Below are 17,913 nucleotides of genomic sequence, written 5' to 3'. Positions count from 1 at the left end.
TTCCTCCCTCCAAACATCCCCTCAGCACACAAAGGTGAGGTCAGCCACAGTAAAAGGTCCAGTCTGCTGTCCCAGCTGGCTCTTCCCTACAATAGGCTCGCCTCTCGGACTCCGTCCTTGCGGTCGCGCCAGAAAACCCGTCAGGTGTTTCCGAAACCCAACGGCGTGGAGTCTGAGCAGAGCTCGGACGTTAGCTCTGACGTGACCTCTGACGTGACCTCTGACCTCACAGATGTCACGTCTTACATCACAGACATCAGCTCGGCGCCCCCGTCGCCCAGGGTGCTGAAGAACATAGAGCAAGGTACCCTGGGAGCTGTAGTGAGAGGACATGAGGGAAGGATGCTAGGATCCATCCTCACTCCTGTGTGCGCTTCCTCCTTCCTCCTCCTGTATCTTCCTCTCTGATAGTCTTCCTCAGTAGTCTACAGAAACGACAGAAGGGCCCCGTAAACTTTGGATTCACAGAGAATAAAGCAAAATGGATAAATAAATATATTTATACGGCAGTAAATGCAATTTAATAAAAAACTAAAATAATTTAATTCAATTATCATTTAGTTATCATCAGTTATTTGTCTTTATATTTGCACATTTATTTGGCAGTCCATTGGCTCCATAGCAGCCACTTGTGTGAATAGTACTTGAGTAAAAGTATCTGATATTAAGTACAAGTAAAAGTAACTTATACACATATTTACATGTATGTTTACACTGTATGCTGTGGGTCGGCCGTTTATTGGATCTGATATTCTGCTTCCTTAAAATTGTTTTTAATGAATTTAAAAAATGAGCTACTTTTGCGCTGATGCAAAGTAACTAGTAACTAAAGTTTTCAAATACATGTAGTGGAATAAAACGACAATATTTGTCTTCAAAATGTAGTGGAGTGGAAAAAAAAAACTTTTTTAATGTGCTACTTTTACTCCAGTAAAAAAATATCTGCAGGTTAAACCCCGACCTCCTCTTTTAGGAGTACAAGAGCCAAAGTTTGTGTCGTGAAAGTCCCGTGAATAATATTTAAGTAAAGCTCTTAAAGTATCTGATGTTAAATGTATTTAAGTATCAAAGTAATTTTCGGGCAACAAATGACAAAATATCAAACGTGCGTGAATCTGATACTCAGTATTTTTCTGCATTAAATTTTTCTGAATTAAATTAAAAATGTGCTGCTTTGGCTCTGATGCAGCATGTAATCTGTAACTAGTAACTAAAGTTATAGTAAAATGTAGCGAGTAATAGTACAATATTTGCCTCCAAACTTTAGTGGAGTGGAAGTAGCAGAACATATAAATACTCAAGTACCTCAAAATGGTACTTAAGTACAGTAGTTGAGTAGATGTACTTAGTTACATTCTATACTCATTCTTGTGTGACGTCTCTTCGGCTCAGACTCGTGAGAGCAGCTTCGGCGAGCGTCTCTCAGAGTCTGAGCTGCTTTCTCACGAGCATCGACCCTCCAGTTCCTCGTAGTGTTCCTCTGAGTGAACTTCACCTCCACACGAGCAGAACGTAGATCTGCAGCGGACGCCGCAAAGATTCACCGGATGCACTGATTCCTGAAGTCACTCTTCCTCTCTGTCTCCATCTGTCCCTCGTCTCCTCCCCCCCGCTGTAGTTGCCTCTCGGTGGTGGGGCAGTAAGAGGATGGACTACGCCCTGTACTGCCCTGATGCCCTGACGGCGTTCCCCACCGTGGCTCTGCCTCATCTCTTCCACGCGTCGTACTGGGAGTCCACAGACGTCGTCTCCTTCTTACTCAGACAGGTTCGTACAGTCTGTATGTTCATTCTACTTCATATATATTAAAAGTGTATTTTTAGTCATGCTGGTGCCGTGGCATTAATAACACGGATCCACCACTTGAGAAATCTCAACAATCATTGGTTGGATTGCAGTGACACTGGGTAAAGATGTTAATGGTCTCCAGAGGATGAACCCTGATGACTTTGGTGATCTCCTGGCTTTTGATCTAGTGCCACCATCTGGTTGACAATCTTTGTTTTTGTGGTGAAATGGTGAAATTTATTGGCTAGATTGACAAAAAAAAATGAAAACAGATATTCATGGTGCCAAGAGGATGAATCCCTCCAACTTCAGTGATCTTCTGACTTTTTAATTCGCCACCAGGTTCGATTTTATTTCAGATTTTTGCAGTTTATAAGTAGATTTCATTGTCACAGCTCATTTCTTCTCACTGAAACTTCAGCAGTCTACAATCTGGACTTTAGTGCAGAGGACAAAGTCATAAACTTTGAAGTGAAGCACTCGGCCAAAGCTAAAATCGTGTTTCATCAATTTATCCTAAGTTTTAATGGTTATGTTTAAGAATTGAATATACAGCTGAAGAATTACAACAGATGCCAAGAAAGCAAGCAGAGAAAATGTCGACTTTGCAGTAACAGTCTGATGTAGCATTAAATTAGCTGTGGCTGAGCTGTGAATCTGAATCCTACAGTAACCGATTTACTGCTCGAGTCTGAGAGAGGTGTTGTCCTTTTTTTTTTTAAGTTAAAATTGTTTTCTGCCGCAGGTGATGAGACATGAGAACTCCAGTATTTTGGAGCTGGATGGTAAAGAAGTGTCTGAGTTCACTCCATCCAAACCTCGTGAGAAGTGGCTGCGCAAGAGGACTCACGTTAAGATCAGGGTAAGATCTGTGTTCGGCTTTTAATGCATTTCCTACAGAAACCTTTTAAATTTAGATGTAATAATGTCTGTTTCACCTCTGTCATTGCAAATACATACGACCTGTTACATTCAGTCTTTCTCTCCAGTTGCATACAGGCTCACAGTAATTTTTATAATCAATCAGTAGATCGTTTAGTCTATAAAATGTCCAAAAAATTGTTTTGGGGAGTTTTTTGGGGAGTAATACATTTTGATATTAATATTTGTCAGCCAACTGTGATTATCAAACACTTGTGACGAAGATATGTTAATGCAGGCAGAACATTTTCTAGATTAACAATAAACTTTATTATCTGAAATGACACCAGTGCACTGGAACAATCTCCAAAGTGACGTCGTCAACAGTCCAAAACTCAAAAACTTCAAAAATCAATTTACAGTCAGAAATGACAAAGAAAAGCAGGAAATCGTCACATTTAAGAAGCCGAAACGAGCGAATGTTTGACATTTTTACTGAAAAAATGACAGAATAATTGATTGTCAAAATAATTTTTCAACTTATCTTCTTTTGACTCACTAATCGATTAGTCGTTGCAGCTCTAGACATCTCAGTCAGCCAGTGGTGAATACTCAAACCTGCAGGGCAGAGCGTCTGTCTCCCCCTGGTGGCAGTAAGCCCGTGCTGCACCAATCAAACACCCTCCAGAACTAATATCTGCCCACGACACACCGATCAGACGATCCAAACACAACAGTTGACTTCAATATGACCTGAGAGTCATTTAAATACACTTTTTTACAAGATGTCTTCAAACATGCAAGAAATATTAAAGTATGATGTTTCGTTCACGTCGACGACCCCTCAGGTTCTTCTGGTGACCCTTTGGAGGGGCTCGACCTCCATGTTGGGAACCGCTGTACTGAACTAGCTAACTGTATGTTAAGTAGTTCAAACTGTCTCCAGCTGGAGCTGCTTTAACGTTAACGCATCAGTGTTAAAATACATCATGCAGAATGAGTATTCTTATTTTTGAAGTGCGTTTTAATCATACTTGCTTGTTGTGGAGTATTCGTACATCGTTTTACTGGTACTTTTACCTCTTTCTCCTCCTGAAAACAGTTTGAGTGTTGCCAGAGAGTTGAAACCGAGGGCTGAAGAGTCAGAGAAACCACTCGATACAGCGCCGAAAGCTTTAGTTCTGCGCTTAATTAACATTTTGATCAACTCAGAGCTTCTCTCATTTAAATCCTGGCAGCTTCACAGTAAGAAGAGTCTGTTTGGATTGATTTTAGAGGATTAATCACACCAATCACGGTTAACGTTACACAACAACTGAGACGAGGAGGACGCTCTTCTGATTTCCTGTTCCTGTCCTCTTCTGTGTGTCAGAATGTGACGGCCAACCACCGAGTGAATGACGCCGTGTACACCGAGGACGGAGCCCAGATGGTGACGGGCCGTTTCATGTACGGCCCTCTGGACATGGTCACCCTCACTGGAGAGAAGGTAATGACAGAGGCCAGCTGCGATGTGCCGTAAATAAGACGAGTTATGTAATCGTGTCACCATCTGTGTCACTAAGGTCACTCTGAGTCGCAGCGTTGAAAAGATCTCTGTGTTATTTCCCTGCAGATTGACGTCCACATCATGACCCAGCCTCCCTCTGGAGAGTGGGTGTACTTTAACACAGAGCTCACCAACAGCAGCGGACGAGTCTCTTATGTAATCCCTGAGAGCAAGAGGCTCGGTATCGGGGTGTATCCTGTCAAAATGGTGGTCAGGTACTGTAGCATCCCCGGCTAAATGATGGTCGAACTCTCAAACTGATGGTTTACACTCATTTATTCCTTGGACCGTAGTCAATATAAACACACCGTAAGAGCTATGAAAGAAGAAAATAAAATACAGTTACCTTTAATTGAAATTACTTTTAACTTCTTTTATCCCATAAACAATCATGTAAGTTGACTCTCCTTTTATCTATTTTAATAAACTCATTGTAGACTCACAGGTTTTACTCCATGAATTTAAATATATATTTTAACTGCTACGATTGATGTTACAATCATGAAGGAAAATTCACATTTTAACTGAAGGACAACCTCCCATAGAGTGCAATATAAAACAATATTTAACATGAAATTAGCATTTTTTAACCGTTCGTTTTTAACTCAATAAACAGTTTTTAACCTTAGCAGACCTCACATAAAACAGACAAAATACATCTTGTTGCATTAATAAAACAACCTACGAGTTAGCTTATAGCTTCATCTCATTTCCAATACAGACCGGCAGCTTGGCCGTTGCTAATAGTAGTTACCGTTAACCACAACACGTTCTATACATAAAAAATATCTACAGCAACCAAACTCAAGCCGGACATAAATATGGCATGAAAAGGTAACAAAACAAACCTTGTGCCCCTTATTAGCCAGGTGCTAGGGCGTTTCATGTAAGTTAGGCACACTTTAGCATTGAAGACACTTTTCCTATTGCCGTTAAAGTCCGAAGCACCGGACGTGTACGAGTTCTAGGCGAGACGCTTTCAAAATAAAAGCACTGAATGTAACGTCTGCTTAATATATATAAAAAATAAAAGCCTGGCTTTAAAGAATGTTAATAAGAAAACATAAAAACACATAGAAATACTACACTCATATTAAAGGTCATTTACAGGTACGCTAAGACGTTATTTCACGTATTAAAAAGCATGTTTTACCCTTTTCACTATATCTTTCCTCTTCCTCTCTCGCAGGGGGGACCACACGTTTGCAGACAGCTATCTCACTGTGGTGCCACGAGGGACAGAGTTTGTCGTGTTCAGTATTGACGGGTCATTTGCTGCCAGCGTGTCTATAATGGGCAGCGACCCAAAGGTTCGAGCTGGAGCTGTGGATGTGGTGAGGTAAGGGGTCAGATCCTCAACCCTCTGCAGGCTTATTTTGCAATAGTATACACTGTATATGATTGTGTTGTAAGAGCTGGCAAAAGGCTGTTTCAGAGAATTGAAGCAGCAAAATATCATTAAATATCAGAGGCTGTTTATACCTGACACAAAGAAATAAAACTTCATGTATAACATTTGCCGAATTTACAAGAAGGCCCAAATAGTTAAGAATTTGTCATAGACAGCATTTCACAACGCTTATAAAGTTTCTCTTAACTCAACAACTCACAAAATTGAGCAATTTTTAAAGGGAGTCTGGTGACTTTTTCCATGGGCGACAGAGAAGTACCCTGTATCAGTTCCTGTTTACTGTATTTGTAAAATTGGAAAAATACTGAACTAACTTTGTGCTCCATTTACTCTATTATTTCTCGCAGGTACTGGCAGGATTTGGGCTACCTGATCGTATACGTAACGGGTCGCCCTGACATGCAGAAGCAGCGCGTGGTGGCCTGGCTCTCGCAGCACAACTTCCCTCACGGCATCGTCTCCTTCTGCGACGGGCTGGTTCACGACCCGCTCCGACACAAGGCCAACTTCCTCAAATGCCTCATCAACGAGGTAAAGAAGGCTGCGCTGAGTTTGAGGTGTTTTTACATTTAGGTCCTTGACGTCTCTAAAAGCTGACCTCCCTCTTTCATTAGGCCCACATGAGGATCTTTGCTGCCTACGGCTCCACCAAGGACATATCTGTGTACTCGTCCATCGGCCTGCCTCCGTCACATATCTACATAGTGGGGAGGCCCACGAAGAAAATGCAGCACCAGTGTCAGGTAAACAGATTATAAATCATTATTTTATTGTTTTATTTGGACAGGACAGCTTTTTAATGTCACATCTCTTCCAGTTCATCCCGGACGGCTACGCCTCCCACCTGTCCCAGCTGGAGTACAACCAGAGGTCTCGGCCCGCCAAGTCCGCCAGCACCCGCATGGTCCTCCGCAAGGGCAGCTTCGGGTTGGGCGCCGCCGGAGGAGACTTCCTTCGCAAACGCAATCACATCTTTCGCACCATCTCCTCTAAGCAGCCCGGCGGGGCGGGGTCGGCCTCTCCCAACCAGCAGGGCCGGACTGAGCGAACGCTGAGCCAGTGCGAGATGGAGCGGGACCGAGGGGTCGGGCCGGCAGCCCAGAGGAGTATGAGCATCGCCGCAGGGTGCTGGGGCCGCAGCGGGAGCACCAAGGAGGGCAGTGGAGGGTTACTCGGCCCGAAGTAAGGTTCAAAACGGAGCTGTGGTGTTGAAGGACTCGGCCTGAGCCACCATGATCTCTGGAGAAAGAACGACGGGTGGAGGAAGAGGAGGAGGTGGATGGAGGGTTTGTATTTTAGAAATGAAAGGTAGGGAAGCTGTCCAGGAGGAGTGGACTCATCAGGCCCAGAGGGATCCAGCGAACAAAGACGATTCTGTAGCATGACTCTTTTACAGTAATACTTTTATAGGATACATCGCTAACTATTTAAAACATGACAAGGAGGGATTAAATGAAATATTATAAGCCTTAAACTAATCTCGTATAACGGGACAAAACCCCCACCTCCCCTTCTCCGAACGCACACACACATACAACACACTGTCCTGGACTTCACAGTCATGAGCTCAGGACAAACCGCAGAGCCAGATCCAAACAGTCGAGCACGGGTTTGAGGCCAACTTGATTGGCAGCCATGTCAGAAAGCCAAATGACTTTCACTTCTGTGTCCGTCCCACTGTCAGCTGAGCGACACGTTTCAAACACCCAGCAACGACGGGCAATAACACCGAGGAAGGAGACAGGAAGCAAGGAAGCGAAGCATCAGCCGGTTCATCCAAACTACAGAACAAAACAAACACATTTTCTCACTCAGCTCTCGCGGTGTTGAGCGACACAGATAGTTTGGGATTTTTAATTTTTTTCCACATTTAGACATTTTGATGCCGGGGCTCGCCTCCCTACGTTCAAAACAAGGAGATATTCTGACAAAGAAAGGGAAGTTTCAACTATTGGCTGACAAAAAGGCAATATAAACTTTTGTTTTACGTCAAATAATAAATTTAACATCAATTTAACGTTTTTGACATAGCTTTGACGTAGCAACCCCACCCGTCGATGGCAACAGCATCGGGGTGTCTAACAGCACGAGAGGGAAGGTGAGAAAATATATACTTTGTAGTTTGGTTGAACTGATCCTTGAAGCATCTAAATGAATCGTATCGGAGATGAAATTTCTTCTCGTCTTCGTCACAGAACAATTTTGTTCGTCACTGATACGCTACGTGTATTTATGCTAGCAGGCTGCTAGTCCAGTTTTCGTTCCAGCGTGTGTGAGACTCCGTAGTATTTTCCCTTTCAGCGTGGCCTCTGGGCCATCCAAGGCCTTAATATCCAACGAGACACTTTGCTCCACAGATGGAACAGGAAGCAGAAAAACAGGGCATGCAGCATTAAAGCAACAACTGAAACTCTGTACAGTCCACAGCAACAATCCCTTTATATATTCATCTGCTTGCAATACCTCTGATCCGCCTGTTGGTGGTGTTCTGTGTCTCACCTGTGCTGCTGCTGGGGGACACTCGCGTGGTGTCCCCGAACAGGACGGACCTGGTGTTTCTGCCGAGGGAGCCTGCTTCCTTTCAGGCTGGACCCAGTGTTTCCACAAAGCTTTCACTTACAGAGACGCGTTGAACTTTAACTGTTTTTACCAAATGGACTGAAGAGCGGGCCGGATGTGATTCAGCACGAATGTTTAAAAGACTGGATCAATTTCAGGGGTGGAGAGAAAATCAACAGCGCCCTCGTGAGAGCAAACATTTCATAGCTTCTGTCTACTGAACTGTATATTTTAATAGACAGGGGACACTGAAGAAGATCCTCACATGTCCAATCCAAAAACACAAACGATGTGCACAAGTAGTCAGATGTTTCAGTCCTGATGCCACCCAAGGTTTGTTTTTTTTTCAAGTCTGTCTTGCTGAAGTCGTTCCTCGTGTTCATACTGGCCATTAAAACATGTCTAAAGCTCTTCCAGTATTCATGAGGGGGAACAAAATCGACCTCATTGTGTGCAAAAACTTCATATTAAGCCGATATGACGATCTGCTGTCTGAGTTTGTCAAAGTGAACAACAATCGGGAAAACTTAAGTCAGGTTTCAGGCAGTATGAGAGTCGAGTGAGCACTGCTGAGACTCAAATGTAGAATAGGTTCAGGCACTGATTGGTTTAAATGTATCTATAATATACATCAGTATCAGTTATGATCTAATCTCCCCTGTGGTGTACACCAACCCTCCATCCTCGGCCAATTTAATTTACATTATAAAAGCTTCCCTGTTTTAAATATATACACCCAACATCTTCATTTAAATGATGCTGCTGCGACAAACTGACACTTTCTATGAGGAAAGAAACAAATGAATTTTTTCGCATTTAATGCCGAATTTACAAGAAGGCACCAGTGATTTGTGAAATGTTGTGGACAACATTTCACAAAGTTTATAAAGTTTCTTCTCACTCAGCATCACACAAAATTAAGTGATTTGTTAGGGAAGTCTGGGGGCTTTCACGAGAATAGTTAAAGCCTCATATCAGCTTCAGATAAACCGTGTAACGTGTCTTTGCACAAAACAGGATCATGTTTTTGCCCTTTATTATGTTTTTGCTTGAAGCACATTAAGAATGTATCTTTTAATGGCCAGTATGAGCAGGAGGAATGGGAGGACTGGGAGGAATGGGAGGACAGAAGAGGATGAAGGCCGCTGAGTTCTGATGTTTTTGTTTTTACAATTTTGACATTTTTGACATTTTTTGACATTCTGAGAAAGAAAATCAGAGTTGTCAAAAAAAAGTCAGAACCCGAAAACACATTTCAGTGGGCCCGATCCTCTTCTGCGTGGGATCGATTGGACACCTGACAATTGTTTTAAGACGGACTTGAAAATGATGAACCTGTCCTTTAAACCCCTGTAAGCTTCTGGAGTAAGGACACGTGGCGCGGTTGTTCCTCTTGCTCACTTCGCTGTACTGTGCTGTATCTGATGCCCGGCTTCCACGCGACAAAAGAGTGTCCGTCTCCACTCTCTGTGTGATCAGCAATGTCTTCAACCCACCACAGAAGCCAAAATCATTCTCTAATACTGTAGTCGATCAACTGTGGAACCTCATTGTTGTTTTTTTGCACTAGTTTCTGGTGGAAGTATACTGTAGTTACCATCTCATGTTGCTACGTTCGAACACCTCTGTAGTGCACGACACTTTTAAAAAATTTATTTCAGGGTAAACTGTGTGTGCAGCTACGCACATGTCTGTACATTTTGTCGGGTATGAAAATAATGTAAGTAAATGTGCCAAACAGTGGACAGTTCAAGAGAAGCATTTAGAGCTGAGGTGTTGAAAGTCTGACACTGTGGGTCCCTCCAACACCCCCGACCTCCTACTCTCCTGTTATTCTTCTTTGTCTTTACTTCTATTTGGTAGATAATCACACTAATTACATTTTGGAACTATATTTCCCATGAATCCTTGGGAGATGTTAAACAGGAAGTAAAATGTAGCTATAGATTCAGTGCGTTGTGCTGTTGGCTGCAGCGTGAGTCTTGTTTTTTAAGCCTAGGTTTATTTACATTTTAGTAAATTGGCACCATTAAAAGTATGCCGAATTAGCTGTTAGCACTTCCTGTTTGCAGTGAAGTCATGGATGTACAGATAACTGTCACTGGATTACTTTGATGCTGAAGAAAACCTAAAAACGTGAAGATTCTCAGGCAAGTTCTGCAGTTACAGTATAAGGAGCGACTTGTTGCTATGATTTCCAAGCAGACTTTTAAGATGTGTATCCGAGATTACGAAAACTAGCGATTATTTTCATTATCGGTTAATCTGTCAGATATTTTCACGATTAATCGATCAAAGGAAAAGTTCACCCAAAAATATAAATTCAGAAATGTTTTGTGGACTACGAAACTTCACCTGACTTTTCATCAACATGTGGGGAGGAGACGATAAACAAATGTGCATTTTTAGGTGAACTGTTCCTTTAACTTTTAGTCTATAAAATGTAAAGGGAACAAATTGAATTTCAATTGCATTCAGATTGCTTCTTTTGTCCAACCAACAGCCCAAAACCCCCAAACTCTTCATTCTCTGTCATTAAATGACAAAGAGAAATAGAAAATCGTCACATTTGAGAAGCTTGAATCAAAATCAAAATAGTTGGTGACTCATTTTCTTTCGATCGGCTTAGTAAATTAGCGCTAAATGTAAGCCACCCCGATGGTGGTGTTCAGATGTGACAGAGTTATGACTCTTCATTCTCCATGTGCACACTACAATAACCAACTTCCTGTTCCCAGAGCACCTGGGCAGGCACCTCACCGTTTGAAAACCTCTGATTCAGACAGAAACCGTCCTTTAGTCATAGTTAGAAGGGGAGATTTGTACCGCTTTGATGAGGTTTGAAAACTTTTGGATCTAAAGTCGTCCATGTCTGAGAGGACAAAGAAAAGTGGCTTTAACAGGAAACTGAAGATGTCTTTTAGAGTTTGAGTTGAGAGCAGAGGTCGAGCGTGTTGCTGTTAATCGTGGACAATAAGCTATTTTGCAAAAAGTCGCGGACTTTTGCGTTGAGTTTCTGTTGTGCTGTGGGTGACAAACACACATTGTTTCCCTTCTGGCCGCTCGGCTGCTGAGTTGAATGTCCGTCCGCTTGGATCCTGAGGCTGTTTGGGCCCGACGGACGTGTCGGTGTACATACTGTAAAGATGTGTATGTAGGACTTCTATGTTTGAGAGTTATTTATTTACCTAAAGCTCATGATGTTACTCTGGAAATTTCAGGTGAAATATATTTGAAATATGTAGCATTTTGTTTGTCACTTTGGCGGTCATTAAGGCTACGGACCAACGCGGGAAGTTGTTTTTTTTCTGTTTGTTTTACCGGTGCAATATTATGGTTCTGATCATCGCAGCCAGGCGGGAGCACCATCACAGCAGGGGCACAAGCTCGAGGCAGTTCACGCTCCCCACACACCACCTGCAGTTCACACCTGGTGAAAACTCTTTGTATCAGAGCTACTGTTGACCTCTGCTGTCTCTTTACAACCGTCAACAACTGCTGAGCATTTTATAGGACTGACTGTACCTATTTTTCAAACTGCAGTATTTTACAAAACCTTTGAAATATAACTGGAGACTGGTTTTTCAGTCAGCGGGTGCATGAAAGAGTGAAACCCCCATAAGGAAGCAGCTCTATTTAACAAGCTGTTGCATGTCATCCAGTCAGATCTGAACTACTTAACCTTCATGCTTAACAATAATAAAAGCAGTTGTGTTGTCCACTCTGTCCTCGCTGTTTAATGAGATCTATATCTGAAAACATCCTGCTGATTATATTTGAGATTATCACAGTTATTGCCACATTTGGATTAGAAGTAAGACGTTTACGGAGGTTTGTCATCAGCTCGGTTTTAAAACACACAGCCCAGTTTGAGTTTTACCACTTTATAATAAAACACCCTTTATGAAGAGGATGTAAGTTGTAACTGATGGTTTATTAAAGGGATGAGTGAGTACAACATTACCTGTACCTGGACCTGAAGCCCACTTCCTGACCTAAGCGTGGCTTAAACAGGAAGTGGGTGGTGTTTAAACCGGAAGTGGGGACTGTATCAGACTAGATGTATATTAATGCTTATATATATCCTGTAAATAAAGGGTGCCTTATTATTAAGTTGTACCAACGTTTGATATTATTTATATTATATTAAATAGTCATTCAGTGGTAATCCAGCTGTGGGATCAGTTACATATTTAACTGATATAAAACATGACAAATATTAATAGAAGTGTAGGTCTGTCAACATTTAAGGTGGCAATAATTCATTTATATTTTGGATATATGCAGTGTTTCAGTGACACTTTATTTTAACCCCTTTCTTTAGTATTTATAAACACATTATAATGTAGTTGTAAGCAGTTTTTCGAACATTATTTAGTTTTCTTTACGCATTTGTTGTAACAACTAATCATTCAGTATCTTTAATTAGATTCTTAATTAATACCTGACAGCCAAATGCAACCTGGTTATAATAATTTGTCTTAAACAGTATTAAACCCTCCTGTGAATGATGATTATCAAACACTTTATCAGACACTGTACGGATTTATTCACAACTGTCATGATATGTATTTTTTAAAGCATTCAGTTACTGTTTCTATATGTTGCAGATGCTTCAATGAATGTTGTTATAACTGATTACAACTACAAACACAGTAGTGTTACAAACAATACAATTTATTAAGTGTTAATATGCTTTTAAATCTAAACAAGGGGCGTTTAAAATAAAGTGTTTCTCTGTATTCTGTTAGCAGCTGTACGCAGACGAACATAAAGATCTTTTTAAATGATTGGAAACTGTTCATCCTTTAGTTCACGACACTGTGTGCTGGATTAACAACACCAGTATTAGAATTACTGTTCTGAGTTATTCTGACTCTTCAGACAGAGGATTCAGTACCGGTGTCTCCTGGTTCATACATCGGGCTGAACCTCTGCTGCCCGGCCCCGGCTCTCTCTACCATTGTCTGTACTGTGGAATAAATACAATTGGACAGTAACTCAACATGTGTACGTGTCATTTTATCCTCCATGCTGCAGCGGCGAGGCTCTTTGGACGGAGTCTTGTCGGTCGGTGCAGCACTTTGGTGAAACACAGCGGGACAGAAAAGCCCAAGACCACCAGTGAAGATACGTCTCGTTCTCTTGTGAAAAGATCAAAACTCATTTCTCTGTGATGAAGCTGTTTTAGAGAGGAAAGCTGAGAGACTGACTGACAAATACTGTTCTGCTCTGAACATGAACTCTGACCTTTGTGTTATTTCAGGAGGAAAACTGCCTCAATTATTCTCTCATATTAGTTTGACATGTTCTCCGTCAGCTCTGTATGAAACCCTGAATGAAGACGAGAAGAAAAGACTTTGTTCGTGTTTGTTTATTGATGATTTAAAGCTTCAGTTTGTTCAAACGTCCATCAGTAAAGTCTGTTAAACCACTCTTGTTCAATGATTTCATGAACAGATTGACTTCATCCACACAATCAGTGTGTTGGAGCAGAATCTCAGCTATGTACAAGCAAATAATGAAGCATCTCCTTATTGATTATGATCATGTAAACTGAAGTCATCATGAGCAGCGAGAGCCTCCGTGGCTGAACAGACACAGGAAGGAGCGCCGCCTGAAGAAAGTCCAACATTTACAGAACAACAAGAAGACGTCAAAGTACCGCCCATCATGTTTGATTGACAGGTGATCTGTGCGCAGTGAAGAAACGCCACAACAATCAGCTCTCAGCAACAATGATGGAAACACAACAAGTGTGAAGACATGAAACACAGAATTTAACCCACTGACCCTGAAATGACTTCTGTCTATTTGAGTTCACAAAACTCAGCAGAGTCAAATAAGCCAAGCCGTAGTCCAGCATAGAGAGGCTGAGTGAATGTGGTCTGGACTCTGTGGAGGAGAGTGATGGTTTCAGAGACGCTGTAGAAGGACAGAATACCTGCACTGTGATCCAGGTACACTCCAACTCTGGAGGACCGAGGACCTGAGACGGGAGTTTCGACTTTGTTGTAATAAAACACATAACTGTCTGTGGAACAATATAATGACCAAGATTTGTCATTGTCTCCAAATAAACATTCATCTGAGCTCCCTGCTCTGCTGATATTCTTGTATGCGACTGCTACACCAACTCCTCCTCTCCTCTCCACCTCCCAGTAACAACGTCCAGTCAGACTCTCTCTACTCAGGACCTGATGCCACCCAGTAAATCTGTCTGGGTGATCAGAATAAGACTGTTTTTTTCTATTGTATGTTGCTTTTCTGTTCACCTCAGATAATAACAGACGTGTGTTTGCTGTGTTTGGATCCAGTGTGATGTCACATGAATATCTTAAGAAGTCAGCTCTGGTCATGTTCTCTGGTTGTGACAGTAAAACATCCACTTCAATCACTGTCAGTGAGATGTTTGTCCATGTGTCTCTCAGGACGTCCTGTAGTTTGTCTCTGACCTCTGACACAGCTGCTGTCACATCCTCAAAGTACTTCAGAGGACGGATGTTGATGCTGGATGAGTGTGTAGACTCACTGAGTGCTGACAGTGAGGGGTAGTTGTGTAGAAACTGGTTGTGATCCTCTGTGTGTGAGAGCTTCTTCAGCTCAGCGTCTTTCCTCTTCAGCTCAGTGATCTCCTGCTCCAGCTTCTCCTGAAGCTCTTTGACTCGACTCACTTCAGTTTCCTGCTGGGATCTGACCTGCTGCTTCACATCAGAGCGTCTTTTCTCCATGAGACGGATCAGCTCGGTGAAGATCTTCTCACTGTGCTCCACTGCTTCATCAGCAGAGCCATTGATGGCCTCCACCTCCTGTTGAAGCACCTTCACATCTTCCTCTCTGTCCTGGATTCTCTGCTGGATGTTTTGTCGACTCCCCTCCAGCTCTCTCTGCCTCTCAGTCCTCTCTGCTGCAGCTGACACTGTGTCGTGGCCTTTATGTTCATCCATGGAGCACAATATACAGATACACTGCTGATCAGTACGGCAGAAAATCTTCATCACCTCATCATGACGAGAGCAGATGTTCTCCTGGAGCTTCTTGGACGGCTCCACCAGCTTGTGTTTTTTAAATGTAGGTGATTCATAATGAGGCTGCAGGTGTTTCTCACAGAAAGAGGCCACACACTGCAGACAGGACTTGAGGGCTTTCAGTTTCCTCCCAGTGCAGAAATCACAGGCCACATCTTCAGGTCCAGCATAGCAGTGATCAGCAGGAGCAGCTTGGAGTCCAGTCTTCTTCAGCTCCTCCACTAAAACTGCTAACATGGTGTTTTTCAGTAGGACAGGCCTCGGTGTGAAGCTCAGCCTACACTCAGGGCAGCTGTAGGTTTTTTTCTTCTCCTCTTCATCCCAGTGGTCTTTAACACAGTTGGTGCAGTAGCTGTGTCCACAGGGAGTAGTCACCGGATCCTTCAGTAGATCCAAACAGATCGGACAAGAGAAAGTCTCTCGGTCCAGCTGAACTGCTCTCTGCGCCATTTCACCTCTCAGTGACAACGACTGTCTGAGTTTCATTTCCTGATAACAGAAACTAGTCTGAGCTCTGATCTGAACAGGGTGTGTTTGTGCAGTGAATGAGGCCGTCAGCTCAGTTACACCCAACCACAAACTGTAGATCTGAAGGGGAGGGAACCAGGAAACATCCCGACAGAGTGGAGCTGCTGTGTGAGAGGAGGAAGAAGAGGGAGGGCTGATCGAGCTGCGACTCGCTCCAGGACGAGGAGCCGCTCTGTGGATCTGAACTGTGTTTCCTCTTTTACAACGAAGCCTCAGTTAAAACCTGCTCCACATTTGAAAACATCAAAGTTTTTAGTTGTAAAATGTTTCTTGGCTCCTCAGGCTTTGCTGATATTTCTCTGACTCTTCCTCTGATTCTGTTCACTTTTCTTTTCCTGGTTAAAAACAGCTGACTGACAGCAGCGAGTTATCAAACTGAACTCTCACAAAGATTCAAGCTGCTGTATAATAGTTGTCTCACACAGTTAATGATCTACTTTGAAGCACTTGTGACAAAACAGCATTTCAAGCTTCAGACGTGTTGAAACAAAACTCATCAGACAAGTTATTAGTGAACAGTGAATCCAGACGGACGAGAATGAACCAGATCAGCTGCTTCTGAAGTTGAGAACAATAATTCATGTGTTAATGTTTATTATCGTATGTTTTGTGATTAGTAACAAGATTGGGAAAATAAAATTAATAAATCAGTTTTTACTTAATAAAACTGGACTGTTGCAAGCAGGACTGAGACTATCTATTATTTTAATTGCTGAAGTCAATTAATCGATTAGCTGTTTGGTAGAGAAAATGTTGATCAGTGTTTCCAAAGATGACGTGTTCAAATGTCTTGTTCTGTCCACAACCCAAAGATATTCAGTTTACTGTCGTCGAGGAGGAAAGAAACCAGAAAACATTCACATTTAAGAGAAACGATCCAGCAATAATTATACTTCAAATACATAAAAATATCAATATTATGGGACCTTATTTCAGAAAACCTTTGTTAGGTGACTAATAATTTATTGATCCTGTTTGAATTGTGTCATGAATCACACATGATGTTTGTCACTTTAAATAATTTTCAGAGTCAGTAAAGTCTCAATTTGTCATCAAACTAATGAAACATCAGACTGAAAACACGTCATTATGAAGACGACACAGCCAACAGTCTCGTTAGTGACGTCGTCTTGTTGAACTTAAACATTGTAGAGCTGCTCCTGTATATTAGCAGCTCACAGAACTGAACCAGAACTAACTCTCCTGTCACAGAACTGCAGTTGTCAATATGAGCAGATTTATTGTGACGTTCATCTTTTTTACGACCTTTTCTGAGCCCAGTTGGCTCCATGTTGGTGTTGAGTGAGACGATGTAGCTCACTGAGCAGTTTAACACAAAACTACCTGAGATTTTACTTTAATTACAACAAACTGAGACTTTATTGACTTTGAAAAGTATCTTTTAAATTCACAAACATCATCTGTGTGATTCATGACGCGATTCAAACAGGATCAATAAATCATTTGTCTCTTCCTTCACTGCTGCACGAAATTTTCCTGATCAGGGCCCATGGGGCAAACCGGAAGGGGCGTGGCTTCGGCTCTGAAGTGACGCATGATTAGGGGTGGCGGCCATTTTGAGTGACAGGTAGCTACCAACGAGCTGCTGCGGCTTCACCTCACTGAACCTGAACCGTCGGCCATGTTTGCGGCGTTGAGGCCTTTTGGAGAGTTTCAGACACAGATTGTGTCTTTCTGTGCGGTTAACTGGACTAAAAGACCGGTGTGGAGGGACAGAGGCCGGTGTTTTGGATTAACCAGCGACTCTGTTAGCGCTAACCGGCACACAGCAGCTGGAACCGGTGAGCTCTGGAGGACACAGCCGGAGCCTCTGGAGGAAAAGAGCACAGTTTGGTTTGTTTGACACTTTTGGGATTAAAAACTGGATTTCTCTTCACTCGTGTCTGCCACAACGAGCCGTGGAGGTGCAGAAACCCACTGTGATGTACCATGACTCTCACTTGACCGCTGCTGGATGGAGGAGAAAGGGAAAGTTACTTTACTTGATGAAGGTGAAGAGAGGAGATGAGAAGATAAAGACCCTGCAGGACAACAGGAAGACACGGAGCATCTGGTGAGAGGAGCCAAGATGGCGACCGACGATTTCTGTCTATTTCTTAACTTTTTATTGAAACATGAATTGTTTACAAAGATTTCAGGTTCACCAAATAGTAGCACATACAAAACAA

At 42.4% G+C, this 17,913-nt stretch overlaps 2 protein-coding genes and 1 long non-coding RNA gene across 7 annotated transcripts in view; 1 reads left to right on the top strand and 2 right to left on the bottom strand.

Moving 5' to 3' along the window:
• pitpnm2 (phosphatidylinositol transfer protein, membrane-associated 2) overlaps nucleotides 1–13,168 on the top strand; it is a 58,286-nt gene extending 45,118 nt beyond the window's left edge. For 4 of the 5 annotated variants that reach the window (XM_084383506.1, XM_084383507.1, XM_084383509.1 and 1 more), the window contains 8 exons: nucleotides 1,619–1,767; nucleotides 2,534–2,650; nucleotides 4,022–4,138; nucleotides 4,265–4,413; nucleotides 5,388–5,537; nucleotides 5,957–6,140; nucleotides 6,224–6,352; nucleotides 6,427–13,168. In XM_084383506.1, coding sequence (XP_084239632.1) covers nucleotides 1,619–1,767; nucleotides 2,534–2,650; nucleotides 4,022–4,138; nucleotides 4,265–4,413; nucleotides 5,388–5,537; nucleotides 5,957–6,140; nucleotides 6,224–6,352; nucleotides 6,427–6,795 — 1,364 coding nt within the window. In that variant the 3' untranslated portion in view covers nucleotides 6,796–13,168. Of the gene's footprint in view, nucleotides 1–25; nucleotides 305–1,618; nucleotides 1,768–2,533; nucleotides 2,651–4,021; nucleotides 4,139–4,264; nucleotides 4,414–5,387; nucleotides 5,538–5,956; nucleotides 6,141–6,223; nucleotides 6,353–6,426 lie in introns of all 5 variants that reach the window. The other variant, XM_084383510.1, reaches the window with a different exon arrangement.
• LOC311275206 lies at nucleotides 4,457–5,299 on the bottom strand. Its single transcript, XR_014624833.1, has 2 exons — nucleotides 5,047–5,299; nucleotides 4,457–4,514 (listed from the first exon to the last, which is right to left on the bottom strand). It is a non-coding gene; the product is annotated as an uncharacterized lncRNA (long non-coding RNA).
• A 356-nt stretch (nucleotides 13,169–13,524) lies between the features above and the next one.
• Nucleotides 13,525–15,791, bottom strand: LOC311275477 (tripartite motif-containing protein 16-like). Its single transcript, XM_084384065.1, has one exon. The coding sequence runs from the start codon at nucleotides 15,680–15,682 to the stop codon at nucleotides 13,979–13,981; it is 1,704 nt and encodes a 567-aa protein (XP_084240191.1). The 5' UTR covers nucleotides 15,683–15,791; the 3' UTR covers nucleotides 13,525–13,978.
• Between the last annotated feature and the right edge of the window lie 2,122 nt (nucleotides 15,792–17,913).

The sequence above is a fragment of the Pagrus pagrus genome (assembly GCF_965226575.1).
Source record: "Pagrus pagrus genome assembly, chromosome: 19".
In the NCBI taxonomy this organism is placed as follows: domain Eukaryota; kingdom Metazoa; phylum Chordata; class Actinopteri; order Spariformes; family Sparidae; genus Pagrus; species Pagrus pagrus.
The sequence above is the reverse complement of the archived record's forward strand: the minus strand, read 5'-3'. Positions and strand labels throughout refer to the sequence as shown.